A 14,416-nucleotide genomic window follows, 5' to 3' on the forward strand; every position below is an offset into this window, starting at 1 on the left:
AACATGGCTTCTCCAGTTTACACCCAACAACATGTCAGTGAGGGGCCAATTCAAAACTGCTTACTAAGTTTCATTTTCTTATAGATCTGCTTTTGTGTAGTCCTCCTCATGTAACTTCTCTTGACTGAGAGAGCTCAGAGTCAGAATATCTGCAAGTATTGTCCTCAATAATTAATGAGGAACAGCAGCAGGAGTGAACTTACTTCCAGCTTCCATGAAAGCTTCAGGAAGGTAGGTGAAGCCACTCTCTTGCTCCAACGGATTCCCGCAGCTAGCATGCTCCCCAGGACGCTGAAGGTTAATTACTGTTTTTATGCCACATCTTAAGCAAGGAACAAATGAGTCACATTACTATATGCACCTAAATTTTCATTATCCCTTATTTTCTGAAACATATATTTATTCTTTCTGCAGAATAAATCCTTACCTGTATATCTAAAATGAAAGGATCTTTACCAACAATCCAGATCTAAGTAGGAGGGAAAAATGGATCAGGGATACATCAGTACTATTTATAGGAATTCATTACCAGTAAAGATCATTACCTTTCAAATTGCTCAATGATACTATATTTTTCAATGATTTCTGTTGAGGGACGAGCCATTGCCAATATGTTATCTGTTATCCTGAGAAAAGACATTCAAAACTTAGGAAAAATGATCTCATGGGTAACAGTCTACCAAAATACAGACACTGTTTCCTTTTCAAGAAACTCTCTCTAACTAGCAATGTGCTTTTATACCTTTCTCTAAAAAATTCCATCAAATTAGAATAATAAAAACATACAGAATGGAAAATTGCTTTTTTCATTATTAAAATAAAAAATATTGTGGAAGATTAAATAAGTTATTATGAACTCATTTTAAATATAGCTGTATTGACATTTCAAGAAGGAACATCTATGATCTAGAATATTTACATAATCTATAAATAGGTATTTTATTTTTGATCTGAGGCCAAACTCTTTGAACTTAAATGGGAGGAATCCCTTTATATGAGGCTTTATGGGCTACCAAACATTAACTGACATTTTATTACAGTACATGGAGTATTTATCATGGCAGTCTATATATTTTGTAGAAAACAGAATACGGGTCTGTATTACTGTTATTTCATTATGTTTTATTTACTATAGATAATTTAAATAGAACTTATCATTGCATATTACCAAGAAGAGTAAAGCCCTTTAATGGCTTGCTCTTGGTCACTCCATCGAGCTGGATTTTCGTATTTACAAGCACGTCCACCACATGCCATTGAACACTGCATATGACCAGGAATTACATGGCGAAGGCGCTCCCCTACTTTAGTATATTTTGCAGTTGGGCGCATTGCACTTTCTACAACACATACAAAAAATAGAGTAAATAAGAAAGTTAACGAATGATAGTCACTATCCAAAACTTGAATCAGACCAACAACTTGATTAAATTGCAAAATACACAAACATATGGACTATATACTGAAGATCTATTTTTCAATATAAATATAAAAAACCAGCAAAGATATTCAGTGAAATGAATGCTCTTTCCTTCTCTTGTTGTTGATGTAATTTTTTTTCTTACATCAACGTGTTTTCTTTCTTGAGGATATTATAGGCATGTGGCATTCATCACAACACCACAAATATCATGGTCATCTTTTACCTAAATATAGAAGTGCTTATTATGTCCTCACAAATCTCATAGCACTGTCTTGTTTATTTGTTTTCTGTAACAAAGGTGTTAAACTGAAATGCTGTACAAATAAAAAATAAAACAGATTCATTCCCGTATAAAATACCAATCAAGGTAGTTTAGATATAATAAAACATTAACCATTATAAAAACTAGGAGAGAGAGAGAGAGTATGTGTGTGTGTGTCTGCATGCATGCACTTGCAGACCCCCCATATGCCCTGTGTATCAAAACAATATTTTTATATATATATATTTAGCCTATTATAAAATGCAACCATGATTTGTATTAAACAAAACCAAGTTAAAAGTACTTTACTCTTTTTCTCAGGAAAAGTTGCATCCAGCTCTTCAGGGCTTAGGGATGAGATAGCCACCATAACCCTGTGTGTTGATGATGACAGTACCTCCACAACCGAACTCCGGCGCCTTTGGATTATACGGAGAAGAGGATCGGAGCAAGAATGCCTCCGACCCTGAAAGAAGTTGCTAAAAATACTAACAGCTGAGCGCCGCCTGGGAGAGCCCTGCATAGCTGATTGCAAATAGTTCACATATGCTGTAGAAGACTGAATGGATCTGAAATCCAACTTGCTCAATGCTGAAGTTACACAGGGATGTGCATCTTTCTGTGTGATCTAACAGCTATTCAGGATAGGCTGAGCAGTTTCCATAGTAACAAACAACGAAGCCACTGATGCCAGCTACCCCTGTGGCAGCTAAATTCTATATGAATGGATTCTGTTTGGGACAAACTGTCCACAGCTGATGAAAATAGTTGCATTTCCAGTAGATAATTTTGGAAATTGATGGAAATGACCACAATATTTTGCATAAATAAACAAAGAATTTTAGTGTATAGCAAATGCTGTATCTTTAAAATATATTAGTACATAGCATATGACATAGAAATAAAGCAATCAAAGTGCCCTGCTCTCCTAGAAATCTGTAAGTAAATACACTGTACACCCCCACTTCTCAGTTTGACATTCCACTACCTCCGCTTTCCCTCCATGCAGCAGCTTCAAAATGCATCATTAGTTTAGTAATGATTGAGATTAGTGTGTTCCTATTGAAATGGTTCAGTACATGATGAATTGTAGACTGTTCACTCTGGATCATTCATATCCACTAACAAAACACAATTTGTTATTGAAAACAAGAGGTTTATTTTTTCAGAGCAAAGCTTTTGATTAACCAAAGCTTTTAGCTCTACTGGTAAGGCAAAATATTGGGTGGAGCTGCCATCTCATTTTAGAGCTCTAGCTTTGAGGGCTATGTATTGGGCTATAAGCTGCTTTCTCACTTGCTTCCATGCTAAGGGGGTAATTTGACTTAGCCAAAAAAAAAAAAAAAAAAAAAAGCAAGTTTATCAAAAGCACAGGAACCGATATGGGTTTTGCCCCTGCCTGGGGCAATGACTGTAAAAATATTTAAACAATATCATCATCTCATCAGCTGTATATTAAAGTGCATGTTATAGATACTAACAGGCAAGTGAAGAACATCAGTATAGCACTGCCTAATGCATAGAATTATTCCTGTTATCCTTTATTAGGGTCATGTATTGCCCTCAGGGCATATGTTTCTCATTTAACATCATTAGGACTTGCATATATGTATCGAAAGCAGCTAGTAGCGCTTGGAGTAGAATTTGCATGAAAAAAACCCTGCTAAATGAAAGGTGAATTTTTCCATTTGAAAAATATTCAGGTCATAACTTACTGGGTTGGTTTTTTTTTTTCAAATCATAGGCTGAAAGCAAATTCCTGAATACAGAAAACTAATGTCATTTGGCTATTGAAGACACAAGGACAGGTCTGCTGAAGACGACAGCCTCTGCAGTGGTGACAGAAAGTAAGAAAAGCTGCTTGCCCTGACTGTTGTTGGTGGTAGTGCCCAACAGTCTCTATTCTCTTGGCTCAACCCTAATACTGATGTCAGGAGGGAGAAGAAATCTTCTCATCTGGGTGTTAGAGGGCAGGGGGTGGGGGAAGAGGGTATAGAGACAAAATACTTGCTACATCCAGTGAATTTAAATAACTTTTCAAAATTGACCATTTTGCTTCCTTAGCTTGAATTGTGTCTCGTTAATATTCTGTGCAATTTTTCTTCTGTATTTATCAAAATCTAGGGAGTTAGATAGCAAAGCCAAGACCTGGTAAAATTGATGTAGACGAAGGATATGATCCTGTCATCATTCACCCGTTAGGTTTAGTAGGATTTGGAGGTACTCAGCTGAAAGGATGAGAGTCATCATATAATGGTTAACCCCATAACAACGATTACTGTTTTTTGTAGCCCGTCACATTGTACTGGCACTTTCTGAACACAAAGTACAGCTCATTTCTCGCCTCTAAAAGCTTACCTTCTGACAAACCAGAAATGACACATAAATCAAATTTGCATAAAGCAAACCCACTTTATAATGTAACAAATAGGGGTAGGTTCCCATGGCTTTGAGAGAGGGAGGGAGAGAGTGAGGCTGGGACTAGGAAAAGGGCAGTTGCGCCAAGTACTGGGAACAACCCTGTGCCGCTGCCGGGCCCCATCCTGCTGTTGTCCCATGCACAGATCTGGGGGCACAGCCCCCCAGCCCTCCCAGGAGATGTGGAGCAGCAAGAGGCATGTTCCCCCCTATCCCCTTGCACTCACTAATGATTCCCTCTGCAGCTGGCACTGGCGATTCCCTGGACTGCTGCAGCAGGGCTGGGGTGAGTGGGGCCTCAGCCCCACAGCCCTTTCCCCTCCTCCCACAGACTTACCTGCTTGGGCAGGGACCTATACCGATCACAAGAGTGAATTTACCTCTCATATAATGAATTATGGGTCTAAAAATCCTCAACGCATAAGATCGAATTTGCATACTCAGAACCCACATAAATGGAGGGAAACCTGTACAGGGAAACATTTGTATTATATATACATTTTCACCAAAAGTTAGCCATCATAGATCTATTTTGCTTTTATTTCTTTGAATCTATTTCCTTTGTAAAAACAAAACAGAAAAAAAAAAATCACCTAAATTCTCATTAAAAAGACATATTAGAGAAAATGATTACCTGAACTCATACTTGCAAGATATGCACTGCTCTCTAACAGGGAAGAGTATGGTAACTGATTTTGCAGCAAGACTCCTGCAGCCATTGCAGGACCTGTTGAAATAGTAACATGTTTACTGTACATGCAGAGACTCAAGACATTCACTGAAAGAAACCAACCTACTCTTTATAAAACTACAATCAGGTACCAGAGCACAGTATGGAGGTTTTGAGCAGCTAGGCATTAGCACCTATGGTGTAATCATTAGCATGACCTAATCATTGGAGTCATTTTAAACGAGAGAAAGCTTGTCCCAGCAACCTTTCTGCATACTTTTTTAAAAGATGACCATGTATGTGAGATTGTACATAGCATACCTGCAGGCATCTGCATGCATAAAACTAATCACTATAATTATGAATATACAGCAGCTGTTAACCCTTCCCCCATTTTTGTACATGGTGGCAGCCAAGGAAATTTTCTTTGGGGAATACTACTCTTTTAGCTACTCTTTTAGAAGCTGGAGTCTGAGTCTTTGACCATGTAAGAAGCTTTGGGGGTTTTTTAAATATAATTTAAATTGTAAATTGAAACTCCCAGGTCAGATGTAACACTTGAAGAATTTCAAATGCCTCTGAAACACTTCGAAGAGCCACATGTACAGACATTCCAAAAGCAGCTGAAGCACTCTAAAACAGTAATTCTTGATATGATTTGCTATTTTGAGGCACTTCACTGCTACTACTACTACTGTCTGCACAGTGATAGGTTTTTCATAGGTTTTTCAGAATCCCACAGCACTCTGCTTTCCCCTGTTCCACAACCTCCAGAAGGGGTAGAGGGGGAGTGGGATAGAGAGGCTGACAGGCTGACTGAAGGTCTGCCAGACTGTGCAGCTACAGAGTCCTGCTCCCAACCACTCTGTTACCTAAGCACTTTCAGGTCCTAGGATCCTCCTGATACTGGGGCAGTGTCAGGTCCTATGTGGGGGATCGCACACTCCATGCCAAGATTCCTGCACACTGCACCTGCCACCAAACTGGAATTCCGGCTCTTCAGGCCCCAATCTTTTCTACCTCTCTGGTAAGAAGGGAGGACAAGAGTTTTTGGGGATTAGCTGTTAGAAAGCTGGAATCCAAGCAGTAGGATAGTCCCGCTGCCACCACCAATCTCCATGCCCCACCACTTCTCTTCTACCTGACCACTGCTTGACCTTGCTCCCAGACTCCATATCCCATTGTGGCAGTGCACCTTTGGGTGCCTGCCACTTTAAGGGCAGAGGCACGCAGCTACCAAGTGCCTGATGAGGGCAGCCATTTTGGGAACACTAGGTATGTAAAGGCTGTAGTTTGCTGCTGCCAGCCCAGGCAGAAGCATCACCTGGCTGAATGGCATGGAACATCTAGAGGTCAAAGCAGGTGGCTCTTGGTCCTGGGCATGACCTAAAACTGCACCCTGTCAGGGAAGGGTAGCCTCCTGAGGCTCCTAGTGGCATGGCAGCCCCCAGGAAGTGCCAGGCCAGTTACCCCCCTGGTGAAAGGCAGGTAGGGGTAACCCCAGCCCCCCACCCCCCAGTGGGTAATTCTGAAAGCTGGAGGAGCAGTGGGGCCAGGTATGCCCACATGTGGGTGCCTGAGCCCAGCAGGGATGCTGATCCTGGAGACCCCAGAGAGGGTAGTGTGTAGAGCTGTAAGAGTAGGTCTGAAGGGCTCTGCATGTGAGGGGGCTGAGTAGGGCTGAAATTCAAGTAGGCCTGAAGGACAGTCCTAGGGGTACACTGAGTAGGGCCAAATGGGAGTAAGCCTGAAGGCCAGCACAAGGGCTAGCCCCATAAGAAATTGATTTCAAGCATGAGACAGAGACCTCGGGGTAGGGCGTAGCGTAGAGTTGCCCAGTGAAGGACTTGGGGCGGAATTAGCCCAGGGTTTGGCACAAGGCCAGATTACGTAGAGTAGGGGAACTTATGGGAACCAAAGGACTGTATGGCGAGGTCAGAATGCAAGTAGCAAAGCCTGATGGCCTAAGAGGGACCGCTCAAGGAGCAGCAAGGGCAGTGGAGTGTGACCCAGTAATGGGCAGTATACCACAGGCCCCAGTGAGAGTAGGGTGGAGTGTAAGAGGCCTCCTGTGAGAGAGGAGGTGGTATGAATGTACGGGTGAGTGGAGCCCAACTTTGGACTCGGTTTGCTCCGGTCTCAGACAAGGGGGCAATACTAATCTGGGTGCCATCTTTGAGGCATGGGCTACAGTGTAGGGAAGGTCCAGAGCTGCAGATGGCACCCGTTGGCATTGGGGCAGTAATGGGCAGTCTCCTGCATTATACCAACAGTTTATAGAATAGCCAGTCGTGGCAGGAAAGACTGGGCAGGCCGCCCCATAGAGGCACGTGGGCGGGCCGGCATAAGACCCAGCCTCAGGTCTGCCCCCTGTCACACCCATCTGCTGCTGAGGGACTACTACTGTCCACCTCCCAAACAGTACAGGGGCTGTATATATTTCCAACAACTGAAAGACTATTTTTTAAAATCGTTCTAAGCTTATTGTGCTTGGAAACATTTCAAATGTAACATTTGTCCACACCATGATCAGTTTTGTTAACTTAATCAGGTTAAACCCAATTAATTGCTCTAATAGGTATTTAGCTTAGAATGTTCCTGCTTCTCTCTCAGACCTAAAGAAGGGCATTTGGGGCCAAAAAGCTTATCTTAATATCTTTTCCAACTATAGAGTTGGTCCAGTAAAACATATAATCAAAACAATCTTACTTCTAAAACTTCCATGCAGACAAGCATTAAGTCTCCAATTCTGTAACAATGTTGCTAAGCTTCAATAGCATAAACAAAGCAAGAATTGTGTTGCTAAAGTGGAGGGGGGGAAGGGGAGCAGATATGATGTAGCAGTTCTAGCCTTTATTTTTATAAAGTGTTAACTGCTTCTTGTTCCTTGTCCATCTTTTAAGAATAATTTTGTATAATTCTTTTAAAACCATTTATGTTAAATATTTAATGTCATTTTGTCAGTTCAGATAACACATTATATGAGCTTATGTGGGAATGGGTCAGAAATACCTCAAATAAAGACAATGTTCTCATTTACTGGTATATTAGCCACTTTTCAGTGCTCTAACTTTGTTGAGGGGCTGGAAAGCAAGCAAAAATTACAGACATATTCATTTTTAAGCCCACATTATACTACACAGCTAATATAAAGTGGCCTCAGAATATCAGGCCTGATGAAACTATGTAAAAGTAGAAATACTTTTAAAAACAAGGGACTTTTTAAAATCTAAGATCAAGAAATAAAATCATAATGTAAAAAAACAAACAAACAAACAAACCAGGATTACCTACATCTACAGCGTTTCCTTATTTCCTGTGTAGAAGCCAATTGCTTTATTAAAGGAGCAGTAACCCCTATAATTACATAATCTCAAATTCCATTCTAAAAGTTTTTTCTAAGAACTGTAACACCTCCTCCTCTGTCTTCACAATGCCTTTGAAAAATTTGTAGGAGAAGCTTTCAAGCTATAGTGCTTTTATTTTGTTCCAGAAATAATCTGTTTGTATATAGCAGAATTATGAACTAGTAAAAATTGCCCTTTTCCATCTTTCCCTTGCATTCCTTGAGGGAAACACGGGAAGCCTGCCAAAACCATGACAGAATGCACAAACACTCTGAAGAGTATCCTTTTCATCATGCAGGCAGCATCATGCATGCCCTGCAAGTGCTTGGGAGCTGCCAGAGAAGCTGCAGAGGTGGGAGGTAAAGAAAGGGAAAGAGCCGAGTCTAGTTAGCTCAGGCTCCACCAAACCAGAGCACTGCCAAGGCATCCCATTTCTGTTCCTTTCTCCAAAGGTAGATGAAGAGGCAAGTCCCCAAACTCAATGCCAGATCAGGCTCCCTGTCCCACATATCTGGCAATTGGCCCTGACTCTAAATCTAGCATTTCTAACTTTGAAGCATTTGACTTTATAAACTACAAGATCTTCCTCTAACAAAGTTGCAGTACTTACTGGAATTACTGGAGATTCAGTAAATGCATACATCAAGTGCTGATGATAATTTGATCATTTTGTACTCCTTAAAGGCATTTTTTATATATATTTCAATTCGAACTGGACTCAGTAAACACTTGCAAAATCTTTAGTTTCTCGCATATTTTAATTCTTCAAAGCTCTTGTTCATAAGACTATAACATGACTAGAATGATGGAACTGCTCATCATAATTCAACTTCAAGTGATCTTATTACAAACCTATTTAACCAGAAACTAGCAGGCTACTTAATAAAAAGTACCAATTCACACTATTATTTCTGCTGCAGCTGCTTGAACAGTATTTTTAACAATTTTTTTTTTAAAAATCAAATAACTTTCTTGGGATGCTGATTAAAGTTTGAACTAAAAAGTATCTAATCTCTTTCATAACAGAAAGCCTAGAAAATAAATAGTGATTTTTTTCAAATTCATGTTAAAAAGGTATTGTCAAGGTAAACATACTTCTGTAAAAATTTGATTCTGAGAACTACTATGATTGTATCTCACGCTTGAAATTTCCTTTTATTTCTTTTGATTGTATTATAGTAATACACATTTTCTGTGATTTATTTTGTGCTACTGATAAGGTTGTATGTGCATATTTTTTACAACATTCAGTTTTCCTGTTTGGTTGCATCATTCACTCAACCAGGGGAAAAACGAATCTCAAAAGAGGCAAACATGGTTGTAAAACCACAAAATCTGGCACAGGTATCAGGAGCAGGTATTACATCTAAAACTACTTTTAGCTTTTTTTACATAAACTAGAATTCAAACTAACAGGATCTGTAACTGCAAGAGGAGAGGAGTTGCAGGAAGTTAGACAAGTATAACACTTCCAAGCACAAGTGAGTTTAATCTAAATATTAAAAGTATAAGAATTTGTTGGTTTGACCCTACTGCTTTACTCCACAACTCTGGTTTTACAAACTGGTGTTTGTGTATAAACAATTCGCTTTCTGCTCTGCTTAAGATATTAGAGTAGAAACAGAACAACAACCTTGGAATAAGTGTTGTTAAAAGCTGCTACTGCAACTTTCTTAAAGCGGTTAGAATCAAGATGGAGGGTATTTCCTGGAGAGGAACAAATATTTTTTATTTTGCTTGTGTCAAATATATTTTTAGCTCTTAAAAGGCCTATTCAGCAATTTGTCCACTCTATTTACCCTCAATACCTGAGGATGCTAGAGAAAAAACAAACAAACAAACCCAACAAGCACAGAATGTTATTCCAGGCTACAATCCTTATTAGCTCAACCAGAGAATTAAGTCACATGTCTTGTGGCAGTCATGCTCTCACAGTAATCAGATCATCTACATTATCTATGTAACATGCATCTCTATTGCCATGACAGCAAATAAACAGGTCTTCGATTTCAATCATGTTAAAAAAAAATGGAAGTGTCCTAAATGATGTTCCATCTGCTTAATTTAACTACGTAGATCAACCACAGAAGGTAGTGCTATTAAGACTACAACATAAATATTGAAACTATAGTAAAAACAATGACTGCCAAAGGCATTCAGGAACATCTGAAAGCTAAAAAGGAGGTGTACATCGGGTGGAAGAGAGGGGCTATCACCAAGAAGGATCATACCTCCATTGCTCAAAACTGTATGGGGGCTGTTGGGAAAGCTAAGGCAGAGATGGAACTAGGACTAGCAACCAGGATTAAAGATAACAAGTCCTTTTTTAATTACATAGGGAGTAAAAAGAAGGCACCGGGTAACGTGGAGCCCCTGCAGGACATGCTTGGCAATCTGGTGGTTGCACCAGATGAAAAAGCTGATCTCTTCAACAAATTCTTTGCCTTCATTTTCCTGAGCAGGGACCAGGACATCTCTCCCACCAGGATTTCGGATCAACTCAGGAGAGGCACTGCCAGGCCTAGGGTCAGGGAGGACCTAGTTGGGGTACTTCTGGTGGGGCTGGACGTGTTTCAATCAGCAGGTCCAGATGCTCTCCACCCCAGGGTGCTGAAGGAATAGGCAGGGGTCATTGCGGGGCCCCGGCATGGCTTTATGAGCACTCGTGGTGCTCTGGCCAGGTGCCAGAGGACTGGAAAAAGGCCAATGTGGTCCCCATTTTCAAAAAAGGGAGGAAGGAGGACCTACGTAACTATAGGCCCATTACTCTTACCTCAGTCCTGGGGAAGCTGTTTGAGAAATTATCCAGAAGCATATCTGCAAGGGACCAGCAGGGGAGATTATACTCGGGGGCAACCAGCATGGGTTCATAGGGGCAGGTCCTGTCAGACACGATCAGGTCACAAAATTCTTGGACGCAGGTGTCACAGTGGATGTAGTCTTTCTGAACTTTTAGGAAGGCCTTTGACACTCTCTCTCACCCCATTCTCATTAAAAAACTAAGCTACTGTGGCATTGATACCTACACAGTCAGATGGGTCACAAATTGGCTAGAGGTCCACACCCAGAGAGAGATGGTGGATGGGTCATTTTCAACATGGAGAGATGTGAGCAGTGGGGTTCCGCAGGGCTCGGTCCTCGGGCCCACACTGTTCAACATCTTTATCAGCAACTTGGACAAGGGGGTGAAAAGCACACCTTGTTCAAATTCACGGACGACACTAAGATGTGGGGAGAAGTAGGCATGCTAGAAGGGAGGGACAGGCTACAACTAGATCTGGACAAGTTACAGGACTGGGCGGATGAGAATAGGATGGGATTCAATACTGACAAGTGCAGTCCTGCACCCAGGGAGGAAGAACAGCAGCATACCTGTAGACTGGGGAACTCCCTTCTCATCAGCACAGAGGCAGAAAGGGATCTTGGAGTCATTATTGATTCCAACATGAACATGGGCCGCCAATGTGAAGACGTGGTCAGTAAGGTTAACCGCACCTTGTCACACATCCACAGATGCATCATGAGCAGGTCCAAGGAGGTGATCCTCCCCCTCTGTGCAACACTGGTCAGGCTCCAGTTGGAGTACTGTGTCCAGTTCTGGACTTCAGGAGGGATGTGGCCAGCACTGAGAGGGTCCAAAGGAAGGCCAATCACATGGTCAGGGGGCAGCAAGGCAGGCCATACGAGGAGAGGCTACAGTACCTGAACCTGTTCAGCCTCCACAAGAAAAGGCTGAGAAGGGATCTGGTGGCCATCTATTAACTTACCAGGGAGGACCGGTGGGGAATGGGAGAGGCCCTGTTCCCCCAAGCACTACCTGGAGTAATTAGGAATAACAGGCACAAGTTGATTGACAGTAGATTCAGGCTAGACATCAGGAGGTACTACTTCACAGTCAAGGAAGCTAGGATCTGGAACCAACTTCCAAGGGAAGTGGTGCTTGCTTTTACCTTGGGGGTCTTCAAAAGGAAGCTAGATAATCACCTAGCTGGGGTCATTTGATCCCAGCATTCATTCCTGCCCATGGCAGGGGATTGGACTTGGTAATCTGCTCAGGTCACTTTCAACCCTAAAAACTATGAAACTGGCTGAAGAAAGCAGCAGTATATCACCCTAAAAAACTATAGTTCTGAAATTGAGGTATATGACCTGATGCTTAAAGGTCATAAAAGGTTGCACTTAGGGAACTGTTTCTACCAAAAAGCTGTCATTTTAGTGCTGGTGCCTTGATGCACTCTATATATTTGACGGCAATTATTTCCTCCCTTGAGAGAACTTATCAAAGAGAAAGGATTTAGCAGTTTTTGTTGACTTCCAGAGTTATTCAGTTGTTCCACATATTTAATAACAGCTGAGTAATAGTCATATGGCATACATTAATACTAAATTAAAATAGGGCAGAATTAAATGATCAGTAAGTTCATTTAGATCCACAGCATGCATTTTCCACACCTACTTACGTTATTCCCCTGTGAAGCAGTTCTCAAGTAGCAGCACTGTTCACCCACCTCCTGGGCAAACTTATTTCACTGTCCAACTGCTCTTTCAGTTAAAGAATTTTTTTCTTACCATTTACAGCAGGGGTGCTCAACCCCTGGACCATGGGCCAGATACCACCTGCAGGGTTTCCCCTTGGGTCTGCAAATTTGGTAGTTGGGGAACAGCAGCAGCATTAATTGTTACTCCTCTGCTGCCAAATTTCTCGACCTATGGGCCAGATAGTAATGCCCTGCACACCATATTGGGTGCATGGACACAGGGCAGCACCCCATGAATCCAGCCCACAGACCAGTGCCATGCCACTCATCTGGCCCGTGGGGACAAAAGGTTGAGCAACCACTGATCTAAAGAAACAATGCCTTTTCATCTCCTTTTCTTGCCAACTTGTGAGGCAATGACTAACTACCTCTGTTAATTTTTTCTGTTACTCTGAAGATATTTATAGAAAGGGTTTAAGGTACATCACAAAATTTTATTCTTCAGTTCTTATTTTTTTCTCCCAGAACTGGATTACTAATAACTTACTTGTTGAAATGACAAGCGTAGGCAGAACTTCAGTTATTTTTTTAGAAACAAAATGTTTGTAAGCAGCATTTCTTTTATTTTATATACTCTGAATGAATAAACATCTCTTGAATTTTGAATACAATGCTTCAGCAACACCCATTAAGCCCTGCACATTCCAAATGCATGAACAGAGATACTGTAAAGCGTGCAGCTATACAATGATTCAGTGAGAAACTGTGTCCTGCTTCTACTACATATTCCCCACCATTTCCAACTTAATGAAGTTATTAACAGCAAAGCCATGGAGCACAAATGTTTTGGCTTGCCCATCAGAGATGTATTCTATTCCCTACTCTTCTAGTGCAGACAGTGCTCATAGAAAGAACAAGCGGAATTGTATTGCAGCTGGGGGAATAAGCACGGAAAGACTAGCTTAGGAAACACTACACAGAAGGTCTGTACCATTTTGGTTCACAGGTACCAGCTACAAAAGAACTTGCTACTTATGCCCTTCAGTCTGCAGAAGGCAATTGGTAGAGGGTTAAAGAAAGCTAAGTCAATTCCATTTTTCTACTGTCAAACTGGCGGAAAGGAAGGACCGTAGGAACAATGGAAGCTACACTATCAGAAATAAATCCGACATACTATTAGAATATTTGTAAAAAAAATGGCAGAAATACTTCCCTCCATTTTTTTTATTCTAACAAATGATATGTAATTAGAGGGAAAGTTATTATGATGCTTATTACAGCAATTATTGCAATCCCTTTGATACCGAAAGCACTTCACAAACAAGTAGTCTGAGATTTATCAAAGGAGCCCAAGAGAATCAGGTACCTAGATTTCAATGGGATTTGGCCACCTAACCCTCCGAGGACTCCTTTCAAATTTTCTAGCAATAGTTAAGTCCCTTCCCTAAAGAGTTTATAATCTAGGTTAATAACAAAACAATGGGTGACTGAAAGCAAACAAATAGGTTGGGAGGAGGATGAAGTAATAATAATGTAAGCATGTTTTAATGTACATAGGTCACATGACATTTACAGTGCGGGCTGGTTTTCCATCTGTGGCAAAACTCCAATAATTTTCCAGAAATTTAAATGGGAAGAGGATTGGGAGTAGCATGTTAATTCTGTATCGAACCTTGGGGGCAGGGGGGAGGGAGACAGAGAGGGAATTTTGCCATCTGTTTCCATAAGAAGCAAATATCACTTAATCATTAAGCACAATGTTTACATAAGAGTAGTGTTGCTTTTTATGATGTAGCAATGTACTGCATATATGCAATA

The 14,416-nt window shown here is 41.1% G+C and overlaps 1 protein-coding gene across 3 annotated transcripts in view; it reads right to left on the bottom strand.

Moving 5' to 3' along the window:
- The window catches only part of PTPDC1 (protein tyrosine phosphatase domain containing 1), a 46,452-nt gene that overhangs the window by 16,282 nt on the left and 15,754 nt on the right, over window positions 1-14,416 (bottom strand). The window contains exons 2-6 of one of the 3 annotated variants that reach the window (XM_090022240.1): window positions 4,738-4,830; window positions 4,484-4,570; window positions 1,169-1,340; window positions 546-626; window positions 204-322 (exon numbers count right to left, since the gene is read on the bottom strand). In XM_090022240.1, the coding sequence (XP_089878366.1) occupies window positions 204-322; window positions 546-626; window positions 1,169-1,340; window positions 4,484-4,570; window positions 4,738-4,822 (544 nt within the window). In that variant the 5' untranslated portion in view covers window positions 4,823-4,830. The other 2 variants (XM_090022241.1, XM_090022239.1) reach the window with 2 other exon arrangements.

Source organism: Crocodylus siamensis, chromosome 11 (genome assembly GCF_052110815.1).
Source record: "Crocodylus siamensis isolate JL-2025a chromosome 11, ASM5211081v1, whole genome shotgun sequence".
Lineage (NCBI taxonomy): Eukaryota > Metazoa > Chordata > Crocodylia > Crocodylidae > Crocodylus > Crocodylus siamensis.